We start from the raw sequence: 21,833 nt of genomic DNA, 5'->3' as shown, positions 1-21,833 counted from the left end.
TCGTTTTGTATATTCTCGCTGTGAGTTCTCTCATCGTGAGCACATATGTACATACCTATTCATTTATATGTATATGCGTATGCATGTGTGTGTATGGCACATTTGTACCTGCGAGAATGCAGTTAAATATTTCTTATTTTTATTTATTCCTTTACGAAGGTATTATCATATTATTTGCTTATTTAACATTTTGTAATTGTGAAAAAAGTAATGCGATCACGTTCTGCCTAAATGGAAATTATTGTTGAGACTGTTCGTCACTGTCACCCCACTCTCCAACGGCTTGTATTTATTTTCCGCTTAAAGCACTTTTATTTATATACGTACATACATACATACAGGCTATCAATATTTACATAAAAATGGTATAGTTTCAAGTATTTAAAGTAAATGTTTTTAAATTACTTTAGTTCATTGATTACGATATAATATAAATCATTATTGCACAAAAAAGGTACATGTGGATGTATGTATGTATGTACAGATAATATGCATATGTATGTGCTTAAAAAAGCATATATAAATATGTTCACTTCAATGTATTTGTTTCTAATATTTGTAAAATGTTGATTTATCGAAGGAAATACCTTATGCTCTTATTCAAAAATCAAGTGATTCAAAGATTCCTCTTTTTGGATACAATGTTTTGATTCGCTTTTTGTTAACAGTTTGTAGATAGATGGAAGAATATATTCTTTACTAAACTAGACTATTCTATACGTCTAAACCAATTCCATTAAATCTATTATTAACTTCTCTCACAATAGCGCATCTTCCTAAGAAGCGTGCTATGTTTTCTAATTCGTTAAGTTACAAAGAGAGCAGTTTAACGTTGTGTGACCTCCGGGGTAAATAGAATCACATCTAACCTTCAAAATTCAAGAGATTTTTTAATTTTGAACCGTATCGTTGAAATAGCTTTTATCAATTTTATGATCTACGCCCTTACGAGAACTTTGCGATTCCTTTTCAAAGCTCTTTCCCACAATATTTATTTGTTCGTCGAGCTCACAGTTGAAAGAAGAACATCTACAAGGTGGCGCAAAAGTAACCTTGCGATGTTTTTTGGCTGTAATTTAAAAAAAAAACTTTGATTCTTCTTGTGGATTATTTTTATTTGGTCTTTTAATTTTTTTTACATCAAGTCGAGAATATGATGTCATGTAAATGGCCGCTGCCACAGTTGATTGCCATTTGAGCCCTTTTTATGGCATTTTCCATCACTTTGGCCAAAACTTCCGGCGATAGGTCCTCACATTCTTGACGGATATTGTCTTTAAGAGCTGCAAGAGTCTGAGGCTTGTTGACATAAACCCGCGACTTCAAAAATCCCTACAGAAAGAAGTCTGGAGCGGTCAAATCAGGCGATCTTGCTGGCCAGTGCAAATCGCCAAAACGGGAGATTAGGCGCCCGGGAAATGCATCCTTCAGCATATCGGTTGTGGCAGGTGCAGTGTGTGCCGTTGCACCGTCTTGTTGGAACCACATGTTTTTCAATCCCAATTCATCAAGTTGCGCAAAAAGAACTCGTTGATCATTGCTCTGTAGCGCTCACCATTCACAGTAACCGTTTGGCCCGCGACGTCTTCGAAGAAAAAAGGTCCGATGACTACTCCAGCGAAAGCAGCACACCATACAGTGACTTTGAGCGGGTATAATGGCTTTTCGTGGGTTAAACGCGAATTTTCAGTGCCCCAGAAGCGTAAATTTTGCCTATTTACGTACCCGCTAAGATGGAAAGGGGCCTCATCACTCACGATTATTTTTGATGAAAAATCATCTTCCTCTTGGTGGTGATTAAGGATGGCTTGAGCGTACGTTAGACGCGATTGGCGGTCAGCAGCTAACAGCTGATGCACCGTCTGGACTTTGTACGGAGTCATCTTCAAATCTTGTACCAAAATTCGCTGTAAGGACCGTCGACTGATACGCATTTGCGTGGCACGTCGTCTGGTCGATGTCGACGGCGCTTCCATGACATCTTCGGCTACAGCAGCAATATTCTCTGCAGAACGGCTACTCCGGGATCTGCCACGCCTGGCAGCATCTCGTGTTGTGCCAGTCTCTTCGAGGCGAGCGGCTAAACGTCGCAGTGTTTCACCAGTAGGCGTTGTACGGCGAGGAAATCTGCGATGAAATTCACGTTGTGCCAAAGTCACCGACCGATTATTGGTCAAATAAATAGTCAGCAATATTCCGCGTTCTGGAGCAGTGTAGCGTAACATTGTTTATTAACGTGTATTTCGCATGTGTTTACTACACAAATGTCAAAACAGAACTGACATTAGGGGCCAATCGCAAAATTTATAGCATTTTCTGATAGGAGGATTACTTTAGCGCCACCTTTTATGTATTCCATTTGTGTAGAATATTTTGGCGTCGCTGCCGCTGAAAAACTAATTTTATTGAAAGAGTTATTTTGTTTAGTTATAACTTGTAATTAGTACACTTGTTGATATTTAATGATTTTTTTTATTTTTATTTAAGGATTTTATTCTTAGGATATATAATATTTTTAATTTTATTATGGAAGTGACTATGATCCTCCAACACTTTCGTTAGATATATCTATGGCTTTTTTCCATTTTTTACGCTAACACAATATTACATGTCATGAAATTTGGAAAACCCGTGATATTAGTGTTCTGGTCGAAACTAAATATTGTTGGATAATATTTCTTCATTACTCACTATTTATTTCTTGTGCTCCCTTTACCAACTCCCGATCACTTTTGGGCAATATCAAGAAATTGTTTTCTATGGGAGGTGGCTCGCCTTCTTTATCAATATCGCCCACTTTTCGTAATTATTAAGTCATTGATATACTATGGATGTGTACCAAGTCCCATTATTCTACTTTAAATAGTTGCGAAGCTATATATGTATATATAGTATATAATTGGCGCGTACTCCCTTTCTGGGTGTTTGGCCGAGCTCCTCCTCCTATTTGTGGCGTGCGTCTCGATGTTGTTCCACAAATGGAGGGATCTACAGGGATTAAAAAAACTTTTTCTTCATTTTGGTGTTTCACCGAAATTTGAATCTAGTCTGAAAGTCACGCACCAACGCACTGCGGCCGCTCTATACCGTACTAAAAACTGGTCAGTATGGGAGTTGCCACGCCTCATTTACCACTAGTTTTTGACGTTATTAAAGCATTGATATTTTATACATGTCTACGAAATCATAATACACTGCCATGAATTGTATCGAAACTATATTAGTACAATAACAAGGAATTAGTGTACATGGCGACGTATAATTGGTAGCTACCAGTCCCTTTTTCAAGAAGGAAGAAACGTCGTAAGAGTTTAAAGCGATCTGTCGTGAGAGTTTGCCACCCTGAACGCCTTTGAAAAGGTTATCAGGGATTCTGGCGTTAACCCCAAGGGAACTATTTTATTTAAATCGGTTAAGTGGCTGGCTTATATGGACAACATAGACATAATTGCGGCCTCGCTGCCTAGTTTGAAAGAAGCTTTCGAAAGTATAGAAAGAGCTGCAAAAAATATAGGCTTAGTAATAAATAAAGCCAAAACTAAAGCGCTTTTTTTAACTTCATCGGACTCTGTCAGATGCAATGTGACTCACGCAACAGAAGCTGGTGATCTTTGAGAGAAGAGATCTGCGAAAAATCTTTAGTGCGACATGTAATAAAGGTGAGTGGTGGAAGCACTACAATCATGTCTAGGCTGTTGATGGGCAGGTCACATATTGCGGGCTAATACCGATTACTCACCCCAACAAATACTTTTTGGAAAGTGCCACAGACAGAGAATAAGGGGTCGCCCGCAGCTCGGAGGGATTGACGGAGTAGTTGAAGATGGGTTTTTCTTTATTTCGGGCATGGAGAACGTAGGCATGAAGCCTATGCTGCAGCAGGCAAGGACCCGACCTGGGTTGCTCACACAATAATGATGGTGGTGATGCTATGAACATAGTTTTAGTTGCTCTTGCGAAGCAAAATTTATCCAATACTCGACCCGTCCATTTTAGAAAGCCTCGTTAACTACTTAATTACATTTATGAAATATAGGCATCCATAGCATTAAATATTTTTCAGAAATTTTTTTAACAAATTGAGAACTTATGCCTTAGGATGGCTACACCCTAAACTGGTCAAAAAACTGAGGCAACTATTTTCCTATTAAGTTTTTATTTAATATTTATCTGCGCTGCCAACGCCAAGAAAACTACCATTGATTTCTCGTGGAAGAAATTCACTTTTCCGCTATAAAATTCCGGTTAATCGATTTCCGGTATAATTAATCTATATATCTATATCTATATACATATATAAAAATGAAATGATGTTCGTTTGTACGCATTTTTTTGGGCCGATACGAGGCCAATTTTATTCGTTCTTTTTTCATATTATAGGGATCCACTAGGGGAAGGTTTTTAGCAAAAAAAAATTTCTTTTAAATATTTTCTTCATATAAAAAAAAGAAAAAATCAAAATATTGTACAAAACAAAACTTGCTCGATTCTTAGATTAAAGTAAGTTTCGAATCGACATTCATTTTATGTGTACAACTTTTTTTGAATTTTTCGTTATTGTGAAACGATTTGTGTCGTGTTGTAATTAAAGAGTCGAATACAGAAATTTCAAATGATTCGAATGAAAATTTTTTTTTTTTATTTCTTCCATAAAATATTACACCTGTCGTTAGACAATAAGTAATTTGATTTACAAAAAGATGGAATGAGAGTGATATTGAAGGGCCAATGCCCCCAAGCTCATTTAGAAGAAATATATACATAATATTTAAAAACAAGTGGTTAACAAACAATGACATATACGATTAGTTGACAATTGATTACAAGGATTTTGCAAGATCTGTTGGTGTTTGACGGTTAAGCCGACTTTGGGTAGATTTTTCTTTATTTGGTAGTCTTCTCATCATAGGATTTGTATGCGTTAATAGTCTATTTATGTGTCTTCTGCTAGCGCTTTGTATTGTTTCATCAATAGTATCGATGTCAAGGTCGCGATGAATATCTGCGTTAGGTATGTACCAAGGTGCATTAGTTAAGGTCCTAAGTATTTATGAAAATAATGTTTCAATTCAATTGAGCAATGCTTTCTTTGACCAATTCTATATGGAAATGAATGCGTTTGCAAACGATGTTTTCGGCTATGAACAAATGTTGGAATCGAATGAAAAAGGAAAGAAACGCGAAATGATAAAAAAATTCTTGGAAAATTTAAAATGAATGGTGCTTCATTGGAAAAATTCAAAGGTAATAAGAACATACACAAGATCAAGTTAGAATTCGAATTTTTAGATTTATTTTGTTTATTTCTCATTTTTTTCAGAAGTACACCACACAACAACTCATTCCAACTCTGATTTTGAAATCCTGTTGGAATTGGTGATCGATAATTTTGTCACTATAATGGTCAATGGAAATTTGCGTGTATCAGACCCTGCATATTATTTACCATATCAACTTTTTATGGAACATATGGACTAAATGAACACAAAAAAATAATTTAGTTTTGTTTTGATTTTTTGCAACATTTTGGTTTTCAGTTAATACAATAAAAACAATACTGTTTTTTCGTGAACACAAAATTCTAAATTTATTACGTTGTTTGTTTAGAATTTTTTTAGAAAAAAAGTAAATTTTTTGGTTTTGAGGAAATTTGTTTATTGTTGCTATTTGTGAAAGCGTAGATATTTGTAAGTATTTGACTATAATCCTAAAAGTTAATGGAATACCACTATGACACATAGAAAACATTTTTTCAAAGGGGTGTTTTTCGAAAATTATAAAAAAAATTGTTTTCAAAAATTTTGAAGAAATAAAGTAAAATAAAAAAATTTCGAAAGCATCAAATTTTTTCAAAACCAAATTTTCCTCAAAAAGATAAAAGAAATTTCTTCGAAGAGGTGTTTTTCTAAAATTACAAAAAAAAAAAAATTCAAAAATTTTAAACAAATAAAATAAAATAAAACTTTTTCAAGGGTATGAAATTTTTTCAAAACAATATTTTCTGAAAACCAAACAAAATTTAAAAAAAAAATGGTGTTTTCAAAGCATTTCATATTCCACTATTAATAGAGAATGCATTTTTTCGAGGGGGTGTTTTTCAAAGCGGAAAAAAATCTTTTTTAACAAATCAATTTAATCTTTTACAAAAGTATGAAATTTTTTCAAGAACAAAATTTTCTCAAAAACGTTAAATTAAAAAAAAATAGTTTTTTCAAAATATTTAATTTTCAGCAATTAACTGAGAAGAAATTTGTTAGAGCGAAGTGTTTTTCAAAACTTCAAAAAACACTTTTTAACCAAAAAAAATAAACCTTTTTTCAAAAACAACAGGAATGATAATATTGCCTAACAATTTCTGCACTTTTGCACAGTCTAAAGAGGCATTGATACAGAGTGTATTTCCAAACATAGTTCAACATTACAAAAACCATGATTGACTCAGCGAAAGAGCAATTTTAGCTGGGAAAAATAAGGACGTCAATGATATAAATTCAGCTATTTTAGATCAAATACCTGGTGACATAGTTGCGTATAAGTCAATGGACACTATTACTGATCAAGATGAGGTCGTAAATTATCCAACTGAATTCTTAAACTCACTCGATTTGCCAGGCTTACCACCTCATAATTTACGATTAAAAATTGGAGCACCGATTATTATGCTGCGCAATAGTAATGTGCCCCGACTTTGCAACGGTACCAGACTCGCTGTGAAGAAGCTAATGGGTAACGTTATGAAAGCAACAATTTTGAAAGGGAAGTACAAAGGAGAAGACGTTTTGATACCCAGAATTCCACTGATTCAGACGGATTTACCATTCGATTTCAAACGTTTGCAGTTCCCTATTCGCCTTGCCTTCGCTATGACAATTAATAAGGCGCAAGGGCAGTCTCTACAAATGTGCGGTATTAATTTAGAATACCCAATTTTTTCTCATGGACAATTGTATGTAGCTTGCTCACGAGTTGGCAAACCATCGTCATTATTCACGCGAAAGATGAAAAAACCAAAAACGTTGTCTACCAAAAAGTGTTACAATAAAGTTCGAATGAAATTGTATCAAAGAATTTGCTTTGTTTCGTATTAATTTTATTCTCTTTCAGCAAATCATTGAATTTTTCGCCTAGCGAAGCGGGCGAGGGTACGCTAGTTTGATATAAAATGTTTATAAATTGCCAGAGGCCCTGGAAACACCTCAAAATTTAAGCAAATATTAAGAATTAAAAAATGTGTCGTAGAAATAGAACAAATTAAGGGAGTAGTATAAAAAAAAAAATTTTTTTTTGATCCCGACATATATGTACATAAATATATACATATTTACATGTATGTATACTTTTATCTACTTATAGGAACACACACACACGTGCATATGCATATACACATATCGTAAAACGTACGGAGATTTGAATTTTCCTATCAATCCATACACACACACATGGAAACCTATGCACATACATACATCTGTAGAAGTTAAAGAAGAAATTGGTATGAAGTAATTAATAGACGGAATGAGTCAAAAGTAAACGTTAATTTGAGTTGACTACTGTGCAACATTCTTTATTGGTTCATCAGTAAAATGCGATAAACTGGGTACACAAACATAATTACGATGACTTGAATGTTGGCTTGCGCTTGCTGATTTTCTATTCTTTTATAATTTTTGTTGTTTTTTGTGTTTTCAAAATTCTGTTTTAGGTGTTGAAGTTATCTCAAAGTGTGTTTTCTTACTTTGGGACACGTTCAATGCCTTCTTAAATCCCGAACTAATTAAAATGACAAATCGTTTGGTGAGAAATGCGTTCATAAATATGTGTGTGTATGTATATGGCATGTAATATATATATGTATGTATGTATGTATAAGTACATTGGCTCATAGAAAATTCATCCATGAGCGTATAATTTTTTTGTCGATTTTTGCCCGGGCGACGAACTGCTTATTTGCTCTCTACTAAAAAATTAGCTGCCGCTTCTGTTGGTGCGACAATGAGTGGACAGATTTTTATATTTACTTAAATTAGACTTTTTGTGCTTTTGTCATCTCTTACAGCCACTAAGCTGGAAATGCGATTAAAAATTTAGAGATGTCATGAAATTGTGGTTAGAATAAAATACGGACAGACTACAAATATTATAAGCTAGTTAAGCACATACACATACATACATATATGCCCATAAGTAGACTTTGATATTCAATATAAATATATGTATAATATGTTAAATATGTATATGTATTGGTGTTTATACATGCCTACGTACGTACATAAAAAGCACAAAGCGTAATGCAGATTTGCTTGGTCTCCTTCTAACAACATGCCATCATCCTGCTTATGATTACATACATATATATATATACATATGTATGTATATACATTTATTTAGCTACTAATGGAGTTGGTAATGAACGATTTACAGACAAGTGAAAAAAATGAATATTCAAACTGCGGTCATTCCATGTAAATCTTTGCAGACTTAGCCGCAAATTATTTTATGAAATAATCCGCAAAAATTCTCAACTAGCAAACCCGGCCCGCTTCGCTGAGCACACTAAAATAGAATAGATATGGTTTAGAACAGAAAAGATATGGTTTTCATATTATTTATTTATTTATTCTTTATTCAAGCGCTTTGGCATAAATACAAAATATAAATTGAAAATCAGGAAAAAAGAAGATTGTTTTTAAATTTAAAATCAACGCAAATGAATAATTAAGAAACATGATCATCCATGAATTTTTCGTTTCAATTTATATGTTTTAACCATTATCCATTTATATTTTTCAAAAAAAAAAAAAACGAAAAAAAATTTTTTTCCACGAACACATTCGGATTTCACATCAAATTCTCAAATTTCGTAAGAAATTATTCACTGTTCCATAATCCACTCCAAAAAAATTCACAAAAAATTTCACAAAAAATGTTTACGTCTTCTCCTTATGGCATCCAAATCAGAAAGAAATATTGATACATTGTAACTCACACTGTCAATTTGACAGTTTAGTTACGCCCCAAGCGTGAAAAAAGTAAACGACATTATGGCTAGTTCAAACGAACGCTGTACCCGTTGCCAGTGTTCCGAATTACAACCAAACTTTACGAAACCCATTTTCAATACTTACTCAACAATGTGTGTAAGTCTGGTTTAATTCGGTGCAAAGACACGGCGGGTCCACGTTTTGGCATATATTTCGAGACCCTAGTCATCAATAGGTATAAAAATTACCCCGCATAAAGCACTTATCAACAGCTTTCATTTGATACCCATATTGTACATACACAACCAAAGGTTACCCGGGTCCACGTTTTGACCTATATCTCGAGACCCCAGTCACGGAGCGGCATGGAAAATACTCTGTACAAACACATTCTAGGGTCCACGGTTTGGTCTCTATCTCGAGACCCTAGTCACGGAGCGGCATGAAAAATACTCTGAACTAAAGCATTCACCAACAGCTTCCATTTGATACCCATATTGTACATACACATCCGAAGGTTACCCGGGTTCGCGTTTTGACCTATATCTCGAACCCTATCCACCAATAGGTATCCAAACTATACGGAAACCATCTTCAATACCTTCTTAACAATGTGTGTAAGTTTGGTTTAATTCGGTGCAAAGACACGGCCGGTTAGCGAACACACACAAAAAGTTGACTTTATTTTATATATAAGATAAATGATTAATTCTTTGCGAATAATTTAATTATTTTTCACATTTTTTCTTTACATCTTACATGCTTTTCATCATTCCAATAACAGAACTAATCATTCAATGGGCTACAAACCAATTTTTTTTTTTAATTCTTAAAAGAACATGAAATTTCGGAAATGATTAGGTAGGTAAAGGTAGGTGAAATGGTTGAAGTACTACTCTGGCACTTCCTAAGTAGCCCTGAAGCGCCGTTTTGATACTATTTTGACCTTCAACAGGCAGATATCTACAGCCAGCCAGAGCTGTTGATGTAATGAAGAAGATCGATGACTGTGACTTTTGCCTGAAATAGATAAATTGGCGGGAAAACATGGTTGTTTAATTTGGAAAGTCTAAAGTGTGGCGGGGAATTGAATGAATGTTTTAAAATTTTTTTACAAAGAACGAAACTTGAGTTTATATGGCATTTGTTGCAGAATAAACCATATAATATACTATATATATATTTTTAAATAATTGAAATGACAATATAAATAAACAAATATTCAACACTGGCCAATTTATGGTGCTTTCATAACTTTGTTATTATTTTAAAATCGCGCCAGTCTAACTAAACGATTTATTTTTTATATTTTTCCAGACTAAATATGTAAGTAAATTAGTGAGCACTGCGGAATGACCGAAGTTATTTTAGCCAAGTAAACGCTAAAATCATCAGCGGTATGCCATTGTTGCTAGCAAATCATCAGGCGAGTATTGTTGCTGCTCAAGTGGCTTACGGTATGTTACTGGATTACAATAATCTTTACGTGATGAATAGAATAAATGCTGATGATGAGCACTGCTGCAAGTATGCTGCTGAGTTGCCGACGCACCAGACGGTGGACAATGCGAAAATGTCCCTTCCGGCTGAGTCGAGGACGAACATGTCCGCCGAGGCATTTAGATACCAGCAACAATGTAACTCATACTACCATAACCAAGCGCATAAACAACTCCTCATGCAGCAACCGATGCTGCCACAAAGCGGCGGCGGTCCAACACCATTGCAGCATTTGAATAATATTTTTGGCTTAAAAGTTCCTTCCGCAACGCCCGCCTCGCTAAGGCTATCATCAGCCGAAATGCTCGATTCGAATAGCTTGCAGTATTTAGGCGCTGCCATGGAGTCCGAGCGGGAACAGTACGAGAAACTTTGCTGTGAGCTCTATGGTGATAAGACACCACCACAAGTCTCCAATTGTAACACTGAAGAACTGACACAACAGCAAAAGCAACAACACAAATCTCGACTGTCAATGCGTACAACTGACCTCATTGCTGCTGGTCTGCCCACTCAGTTTATTCAAGCGCCAACCGGTACTATGTCATCCACATCGTCTACGTCGGCAACCACAACGAGTACGAAAGAGTCGGTGCTTTCAGCGCTGATATTTGACGGCGATACGAATAATTCATCAATGAATATCAGTCCGCAGCACGCAGCTCTATTAGCAGCGTCAGGTATGGAAAGAAGGCACGCTACGCCGAAATTGCCTGCAGCGACAACAAACGCGGCCGAAAAAGCCACCGTTGCAGCTAAAGCCAGGAGCCGAGCCAGAGAATTAGCGGTAGCAGAAAATCAAGAATTGGTAGCAGTGGAGGCGGCAATGACGATACAGCCGACAGCGGTTCCCAGTCAAAATAAGCAAACCATAAGTGGCATGAAAAACTTTGATGGTCAGTTCACAATTTTTTACCCACGTATACATATATGTATATATATATATATATACTAAAAATACACATACGAGTACATACGGGAATGTTTAAATAAAACAAAACAGAGTTAAATTTCAGGCATATTTATTTTATCCCCTTCAAAATATGACCTCTCTGAAGCAACACACATGTGCCAACGTTTAACCCAGCCCTCCATGCTCCCCTGGTAGGCCGACAAAGAGATGGCCTTCAGCTCCTTCGTCGCATTCTCTTTGATCGCCTCTATCGACTGAAATCTCCTTCCACGAAGTGGTACCTTCAACTTGGGAAACAAAAAGAAGTTGCACGGGCCAAATCAGGTGAATACGGTGCTTGCACGATGGTATTTACTTGGTGTTTGGTCAAATAATCCAGCACAATTTGGGCTCGGTGCGATGGCACGTTACCATCATGCAAAATCTAAGAATTCTTTGCCCCCATTTCCGGCCGTTTGCGACGTACAGCATCTCTCAAACGCTTTAAAACGGATAAATAATATTCTTTATTGACTGTCTGGCCCAAGGTGCACTACGTCTTGGCAATCGAAGAAAATAGTGAATTAAACATTCCCGGTACTTTATGATCATAGGGTATGCATAAGTTCTTATTGAAAAAAGTGATATTATTAGGAATCCCCGTTTTTGAGTATTAAATACCCAACCTTTGTGTACCATATCATAGAGGTAGTTTTCGATTTGCAGGGAAAAGAGTAAAAGATTTGTAACAAAAATTGATTTTACTTTTCGAAACACCCCTTATGAATTTACCAAACGAGTCCAAGAACTTTGCTATGCGCGAAAACTTTATTCAACTCTAAATCAGCATGCGGAATATTAATTTATATGTACAAACATATGCACGCCAAAATATCATTGCGGTCTATCAAATCCAGCAATGAGGCTCAGAGTGAGCTTATTAAAATGCAATTATCTCCATGTGTTTATTATTAATGCAGTATGTAAATGATGTTGAGTCCAGCCTTGCTAAAACTAATAAATCTAAGCAGCATATTTTTCGCTCTTATACCTACACACACACATGAACACGCATGCCCACTAACATCGCCACAAATGCATACTCTGCAGGAAAAACAAAGCTGGTAAGAAAATTTCCGAAGCAAAAAGGAGCTGGTTTGAACAAATCTGTACTATATTTTTTATATTTTTCATTAAAAATCATATACGTCACAACATCAAGACGCACACCACAAATAGGAGAAGGAGCTCGGCCAAACACCCAAAAAGGGTGTTCGCGCCAATTATATATATATATACATATATAGTGAAAATCATAGCTTCTGTTTTTCATATTTTAAGAACCGTTTTCTGAACTAATTGTAAGGTTAATAGGCATCAAAAAAAGGACAATTCAACTATATATATATATATATATATAATTGGCGCGTACCCCCTGTTTTGGGTATTTGGCCGAGCTCCTCCTCCTATTTGTGGTGGAGGGACCTACAGTTTCAAGCCGACTCCGAACGGCAGATATTTTTATGAGGATCTTTTTCATGTCAGAAATACACTCGGAGGTTTGCCATTGCCTGCCGAGGGGCGACCGCTATTATGTTTTCTTAATTTTGGTGTTTCACCGAGATTCGAACCTACGTTCTCTCAGTGAATTCCGAATGGTGGTCATGCACCAACCCATTCGGCTAGGACGGCCGCTACTATTTCAAATATTTATAATGAATATTCAAAAATTTCAATACCTGTAGGCGATCTTTTGGAAATGTAAAATCTATCTCAACAAATTTAGGGATTTTATTAAACTTAATTAGATGTGTTAGTTTTGCATTTGTAAAATTTTTGCTTGTTTAAAGTGAGGAAGAGTTTATCGTCTCGGTAGTAAAGCGTACACTATTGGTAATATGAGAAAATGCTTTATTGTTGTAAAATAATCAATCTCATCAGGCTTTGTCAGTCAGTGATTTTGTGTTTTGTTTTTTATTGAAAAGAAATTTGGACAATTAACACTTTATAGCTCATTGTTGTATTTTTGTTGTTGTAGCAGAATAAATATTCCCCCTACATGTACGGGGAATGCTGCTGCAGTGACAGTACTTGGCCGTATATAAGTCCGTGGTTTTTCCTACGGGGTAGCTATATCTTTTGCACGTATTTATGTATGTGTGGGTAGTTGACGCTAAGAAGTACCTATAAATGAATGAAAAAATCAAATTGGAATACGATATTTTCGTGAAGTTTGCGTGTTTAAAAATTATTAATATTATGCCATTAATGCCATGCAGAAGAGAAGAGTCTTTGCCGACCTCAAAGAGGAATACACAATGAGCCGGTGATACACATTAAAATAGTCAGAGACGTTAATTAAGAACCAGACTATGTAGTGTGATGTCCGGTCTGGTGAATACATCCGTATGTAAAAGATTTAATATAATATGTAGACATGCATCCAACGGTCTTGAGACGGCCAGAGTAACTGCAGCTCCACCTCGCTGTGAGCTTTCACATATCAGAAGCATGTTTGTATGTTGTATGTATGCACATGGTGGGTCTGTAATTAACAAGATGCTCGCATAAAAGTGTTTGGCAAAGTGAATTTTACATACATCGTTCAAATGTTTCTATAAACACCTGGCCTGTATTGATCATATAAATATTTATGTAGGCATATTTGTGTGCATTTCTGTTTTTGCACTTCGAGTACCTTGCATTTTTTATTAATGCACAACTGTTCCTTTACTAAAATTCTGTACGGAATTCGGACTGGCTTTCCGCTTTGATTTGAATTTGGTTTGTGTATTTTTTAGTATTAGGTAAAATTCGTAACTCTGGAGTTAAAGTAGAAGCTGGTTTGTAATTAGATCATCCCAAAATTTGCTTGTCCATCAACTCAAGTTGTACTATTCATCGAAATCGAGCTCGTTGTAGCATCGGTGAGATCAATTCAGAGCTCCACTGACCAGATTGAAAGCTTGCAGTTATGTTGATCGGTATGTATGTGGTGCAAAACTGAATAAAAAAAAGTTTAAGGGATAGAAATATTTTTTTTAGCTTTACGCGCTCCATTCCTCGCCTGTTTGTATACTGCAGCTCTCTTGTTCACAAATTAAATTCATTTTTAGATAAGTTGATTAATTTTATTTACATTATATGAAATGCCAACCAGACTAATAGTGGCATTAATGGCTCTAATTTTCTAAATCAAGAAGTAAACTTGGAGGTTTTAATTATCATTAGATGTAAGTTAAACCTGAAATTTTTAAATTTAGATTTTTAGTTTGCACTAGAAGTAAATATTTTTATATCTTGAGACAATAAGACTGGCTATCTAGATAGATATCCATGTATTTATAAACAGAACAGGGCATTCAACTAGTCCAAGTCTCTCAGTTCGACGGGGCGTGACGGCATTCTTGGCTGGCTCCTTTCCCAAGTTTGCCAGATAGAAATTACAGCTCTTGTCTTTTCAATGGCACGATCGGAATTGGTCGGAGAAGGCCTGAATTCATTTTTATTCGCCCCAAGCTGATAAACATGGCAGGTCACCCGTGAAGGTTTTTTCAGTGCAAAGAGAATGTAATGGTTTTCTGAGACGCTACCAGAGGCTTGCTATCAAATGGTTTGCTAGCACCCTGTGATGATACGTAACGTTAAGTGCTTTTTAAAGTTAAGATTCAGGCATTTTGACTCTAACTTTTTGCCGTAGCCTATATACCTATCAAGCTTGTACTCATATTAACCACCTGAGGACGTATCATTATTAATTGCGTTTTGCCAAACGTAACTTTTTATAGCCACCTTTAAAATATTTCCATTGGCCCTCTCTCATTTTCCTAATCCACTTTTCATTTATTGGTTGTACAATAGACGGATAAAGTCACCGTCCAAGTGAGGCCTTCTTCTTCGGGGGCAACCATCTAACCCAACCCATTTATTTATATAATATTTATTCAATAATTTCTTGTGGTTATCCGCCTGACTGGTTTGCTTCGATGAACTTAAGACCTGGACTGTCAAGCCGATAGAAGCTCAGATATCAGACCAGATGCTCATATTCGAGTATATCTCCAGAAATGTGTAGTACGTATATCGGCACTAGTACTTTATTTGTACATAACACAATCTTATATTACAATACATTTTAGACCAGTGGGGCTAGCTTACCATACATCGCGATTTGGAACATTTGTCTGCCTTTATATGCGGAACTTTTGAAATGATTTCTGTGAGGTGATTTTCGTGTCCACAAAAATATATTAAGCGGAGAAAATAATTCTCAGTAATTCGTAAATATGTATTAACACACACATATATAGACACACATACACAGATATACAGATTTATGCCAATTGCATTGAAGTTGGTTGCTAAAATGTGAGGCCAGAATTGTGAGGAGAGCAGATGAATGTATGCGAATATCTGTATGTAGTTCGATGGAAACGTGCGTACACGACAAATTATCTTCATAAATAATAGCGCCAAAATAAATGGCAAAAGAGTTGAACGGGCTGCGGTTCGTATGCAAAGGCAGTGCGCATGTAGCCACCGGATGGCAGACCTTTGCGGGCGAGTATTGGCTGCGATCGAGCGGCGATGTTTGCCAAAACCTGTTATTAGTATTTCCGCTTTTTATTATTATTATACATGTTTCGAACTGTTTTCTAGAAATAAGCCAATCATTTTCTGGGCCATAAGCAATTGAATTTGAGGCAAATCTAACTTTGTTAGCGAAACCTAAACGAAATTCAAGCAAAATGGCATAAGGAGCTGTGCACACACACATGCACGCACACATTTTTAGGATTCAACTATCGGACATTGCGGATTTATGCAAGTAAAATGTTTATTCAAATTAAAATGCGAACAAAAGGATAATTGAGACAAATCGTATATTTATATTTGATTATACGGACACAAACTTGAGCAGCCGAAGAAATCATTTATTTTTTTTAAATTATTTAATTCATTTGTACTGCATGTTTGGGTGTGCAACTGAGTTTCCAAATAACACTTAATGTTGCAACAACAAATTGGCACGCATGAACACATGTGGGTATGTAAGCCGAAGGACAAAGTGCCATTACTGCACATGTATATATGTATGTGTGCATGTGTGCAGTTTTACTTGCAATTCACTCCACGAAAAGGACCGCACACCGCAGCAATTCATTCATGCAGCGTCAAATTATGATGTCGGCTCTTATATTTGATGGTGTTGTTGCTCCTGCTGCTGCGCCACTTCTGGCCCAGCCGCTGAACTAATTCCCTCGGTTGCGCTGCGCATGCGGCTAAGCACCAGATAACTTCGAGCCGTCAATATTGCCTTCGCTTTCAACACCATTCAGCCTTTCAACCGGTTTTTAATTCTTGCATTTTGTTATGTCATGTTGACGTAGTCCTGCCACTTCGCGCAGCGGAAGGTACAATTCATTGCAAAGTTGAAAGCGGCGCCGTGTAATTAATTTGAGTAGCGCGCTAAAATAATGGCTAATTTGGTTTTGACGTCTACTGACATCTACATATCACTAAATGTGTGTAGGTACATGCACTTATATATGTAAGTGTGTGTCTGTTTGTATGTGCATTTATGCTTATTAGTGTGCGTGCGCAGTACTCATGTGCAGGGATTTGTGTGCGCCATTTTCGAGTGCAATTACGGCTAATGGATTTATGAAACACCTGTTTAGGTTTTTCAGCTTTTAAAGTTTTCATAAACCTTTTTAGGAAGTGCCAATACTGGCCCGCATGATAATTAACTTTCATTGATTGACTTCAAACAGAGTAGAGTAAAGATTTAGGAGTCCGTCAACGCATAACCGCTCGCAGTTGAAAGTCTTTAGGATATTTTTATAAGCATTTGCTTGACTGTTTGCAATACATTTCTTAAAAGACAGAGGCTCTGCTGCCCTGCTTTTGTTTCATGCAAATGCCTCGTTTGCATGTGGCCGATTTGGGGACTGCTTTCCCATACTCTGCTCAGTTTTGCATGATGTGCACGCATATTGTTAGCCACAAATGTTTACGCCTTCGAACTTCTGATATTAATTTTCGCATTTATTGATGATTACTATATGACGTTGCGAACCGCGTTAACGCCGCCTTAGCACGACCACTTGCAGACATACATAAATGCATACCTGACTATGAATGAGAAGATGCTGTTGGAGCGTTATCTTCTGAGGCGTTGTTGTTGGTATATATAGCCCAAATAATTCTTTCATATGCAACAAAATGCTTAAATTCACTGTATATAAAAAGGCGAGTATAAATTTTGGACAAAAATTGAATAAAAAGTTATGGTTCCGGAGGTGTATACCTCAGAACAACACAAAATTGTGGCAACGTAAGTAGGTGAGTGCCAAGTATTCAAAACTATTTTAATCCACTTAATGTCAATTCGAAAAGAACATTGGTAAAAGCGAAAATGTGGTGCAACACTTAGTAGGAGCACTGAAAAGGGGGAAAATATGGGCAAATGTGTAGGCATTTCTGTCTGACGTTTGAAATTTTGGAATCTTATTGCAACAATGATATTCTCAAAGTTTTCCGACACCTTAAGCTGCTTTAAGCGGTAAATGGCGCTGAAGTGACCTCATCCCAAAGTCGTACGGCGGAGCGTGGATTTGTGTGAGACTGCCCTTTTCGTCACGAAACATGAAATTATAAAGCCTGCTTTTCTAATGGCAGTTGCCACTTGTCAGGCATTAATAAGCCCCCGGTTGCATTTCTACCACAAAAAAGCTTTCCACGAGGGATTTGTGCGTTGGTGAAATAGAGGCTTGTCTAAGAAGACAATGTTCATTTTCAACAAGACGGCGCTATGTGCCACACAAGCAACGAAACCATTGATCTTTTACGGGAAAAGTTTTCGGACCGTGTTTTCTCTTGAAGAGGTGATCACAATTGGCCACCGAGATCTACACCTTGTGACTTTTTTCTTTGGGGCCACGTGAAAGAGAAGGTCTACGCCAACATCCCAAGGTCGATTCAAGACCTCAAAGATGGAATTTGTGAAGCTATCGAGGACATAGGGCAGCCACTTTACAATTCGGTTATGGAATATTTCATGAAAAGGATATTGCCCTGTAAGCGTGGTCGTGTAGGTCATTGCCTGATGTTATTTTTCACTATTAACGGCATACCTTCCTCTTTATAGTGAAATAAACATCCGAGCATTATATTAAAAAATAGCATTTTTCTTTGAAAATCAAAATAACACCTCTTATTGGAAAATCCTTTATATGTTTTAACCTTTCATTTCAAAGGGTTAAAAAGTCCGGGCTCTCCCAAATCTCCCACGCAAATTGTCAACAGCATTTCAACAAGTGAATTATAGTATTTTCTTTTAAAGAGCACTTTTTAACACGGAGGTTTTTTAGACATTAAATTGAATACAATACTAATTCTCCACTTGTCCTCAAAGGTTGCTCGACTCCGAGTTTTCGCTAACGCATGAACTTTTTGTTATGGTTTTGTATTTTTTGTGTTGCTGTTAATTTTTTTGTTAATGGGTCTCCCCTCGAAGCCGCAATCAGAGCCTGTGGAGTGTAGTTATCCCTTAGAGGTCCCATGGTTGTCTATGTCCTTGCAAACTATGCATTCAGAGCCAGACCGGACGCAAAGATGGGAGTCATCTCAACCGCACCTACACCGCCAACCTAATGACGACGGGTTTGGAATGTATCCCGAGACTTGCCAGGGCTTTAACGAGACCGAGCAGTCACGGCATTAGCCTACCAGTCATTTCTGTTGAGTTTCACCTCAGTGTACGCAGGTGGCAGAATGCCGCAACCATTAGTTCAGAGATCATAAATCAAAAACATATTTAATAAAGATGAAACGGGTGGTCGCCATTCAGGTTTTCAAAAGGTCATCAAGACCGCAGATCATTTAGCGCTACGCAGTCTGCCGTACAACCTTAAAGATAAAGTCCGTGATATTTTTATTTATTTATTTTATTTAATTGTTTAGTCAAAAACACATACATAAGTTATTAGCCACTTTATAATTAATTACAAAAACTTTTTAGTAATGATTGAGAATCCTGAAACTCAATTGGAGAAGTAAGGGTTTATAAAACGTTGGAGAATATCTTTTCTTGACCTGCTGGGAAGTAACAAAATTAAAATAGAACACCTAAAAAGATGTATAAAAAAATATAAATAAATAAAGTAGTAATAATACTTACAGGGAGAAACATTTTCGGTTAAAATAATTTAATAAAAACCGAAATAAAATAAATTTATTTTCTGTGCAACTTTGATTTATCTGTTTCTACAGTCACAGTATCTCGATAGATTTAGTGAATACCGCTTATAAGAATTAGTTCACATAATCGAAGGGCTACTGTATTTACAATAATAAATAATAAATGCTTGGTAAGCGAATACGATTTTATACGCCTTAATTCCGATACAAGCTCTTGATAATTTTAATTTGTCAAATTTCATTCCCGACTTATTTAAGTATATACAAGTACTTTTTTACGAATATTAATATGCATAATTAGCGTTAATAAATCATATTATGCTTAAGATGTATTAAAACAAAAAAATATAAATTAACATATGAGGCTTCACGGATTTCGCAATTATTACCGATAGGAAAGTAGTTAAGCTGCCTCAAATGAATAACTTCTTCACGAAGCCCACTAAGATAAGATAGAGAAGGCTTGCGTACGAATATTTTGTTAATAAACGGTAAACGTGTGTGTATGTGCATGCGTCATTGCGTATTTTTAGTGCACTGATCACATTTACATGCCATCATTTATACTCGTATGTGTGTATGTATGTATGTCTGTAGTGTATACATTCGGTAGTGATACAATTTTGCACTGCAATAGCAAACGCATAGAGAGCAAACTTGTATTTTTAAATAAATTTATTTTAAGTTATTGTACGTGCAAGAGCAAGGTGCATATTAGTACCGTGAACAGGATTTATGACACTCTGCCAAGACATACAACTCCGAAGAGTGGTGCGATGCGGCGATGCAGAGATGCAGATCGTTCGACATGAATGAATTAAGAAGGGAATGAAGCAAAGTGAGCAATAACGACAATCAACAACGGACAATCGCAGGAGTGAAATAAAAGCTAAAGCCACCACCACCAGCATCACCACCACCAACGCGAAGCACCGAGAGTCGCCTGTGTTTCGTCGGCTTTTCCAGTCAGCTCGGCCATGGGAATATTTGTTTCTGTGCTACGCGTACGTTCCATTTAATTTGCATGAAACGTGCGGCAGCATAACGTGCGTGGAGTACTGATCTTGCGCGGCTCATACTCACAAACACACTCACGCTCGCACATTAATATGTACATACATACATACATACATAGATTGCTCGTGAGGTCGTATGTGGTTTGCTGGATGCAACTACTCGCTTGTTTAAAGTTTCGCTTGGGCGGGAACTTACGGCAAATGGAGATACTGACGTTTCTTCCTTTGCTGCTTTTCCTCTTCGCTGCGTCGGTGTGGAGCCCGATGATGCCGCTGAAAGTCCGGTACGGGAAACCACGGTATTCCTTTGGGAGTACAAGCACAGATGTGTGTCTGACTGTATGTCGGTATGTGAGTGTACGCCAAGCCCCAATGTGCCTTACGAAAGCCTATGATTATGATTATGACGAATATTATTCTTGTACTTAAAAACACATACATACATACACGTGTATACTCGTATATTTAATGCTGACTGTATGTGCAATATGCATTAAGGTCGTCATATTTGCGGTCGTATGTCGTACATTTTGAATTTATAATCAGCGCAAGGTTACTAGAAATCATTTATTCGGATTAACTAATAAATATCGGAAAATCTTAGAAAATATGTATGAAAACTGATACTTCAATAATACCTTTTTTAATTATCCAATAGCGTCAAAAAATATATTTTTTCCAGCTTTAAGAAAAGTTCTTCTAAAAGGTTGACGATACTCTCCGCAAGCACCAAGCTAAATTCAGACCAACAATGTGGTGATTTCGAAGAAAGTGATGGATATGCAATCAAAGCTTGATGATCTTTCGCTTCGTGCTGAGAGTGTGGGTCGGCGTATTAACGGGAAGAACATAAAGGCGATAAACACTAATTCGCTCTGTACAGCAAACATCACATTAGACAGTCGTGCAGTGGAAGAAATGAATTTTTTCACTTACCTTCACAGCCAATTAATACCTGACGGCGAGCTAAAACAGACATAGACAATGAATCGTTATAGCCAAGGGTGTTTTTGCAAGTTTAAATAAACTTTGGTATTCGAAACAGCTGGCAAGAAAAACTAAGCTTCGTTTTTTCACTACTAACGTTAAATCCATCCAGCCCTATGGCTGTGAAACTTGTCTAGTATTCGACGATGTAATGAACAAAATTCCAACGTTTATGCGCTGTCTCCACCGAATTTCCCCTATCTGGTGACCCAAAAACTAGATTTTAAATGTGGATCTACTCAATAGTTTTAACTAAAG

The 21,833-nt window shown here is 36.6% G+C and overlaps 1 protein-coding gene across 1 annotated transcript in view; it reads left to right on the top strand.

The window, feature by feature from the left end:
- Positions 1 to 21,833, top strand: part of LOC129249242 (protein nubbin-like) — an 80,240-nt gene that overhangs the window by 9,694 nt on the left and 48,713 nt on the right. The window contains exon 2 of the mRNA XM_054888933.1: positions 10,296 to 11,374. Within this exon, the coding sequence (XP_054744908.1) occupies positions 10,378 to 11,374 (997 nt within the window). The 5' untranslated portion in view covers positions 10,296 to 10,377. The remainder of the gene's footprint in view (positions 1 to 10,295; positions 11,375 to 21,833) is intronic.

This window comes from Anastrepha obliqua, chromosome 5 (assembly GCF_027943255.1).
Source record: "Anastrepha obliqua isolate idAnaObli1 chromosome 5, idAnaObli1_1.0, whole genome shotgun sequence".
NCBI classification, from domain to species: domain Eukaryota; kingdom Metazoa; phylum Arthropoda; class Insecta; order Diptera; family Tephritidae; genus Anastrepha; species Anastrepha obliqua.
Note: the sequence above shows the minus strand (reverse complement) of the source record. Positions and strands in the feature narration are given on the sequence as shown.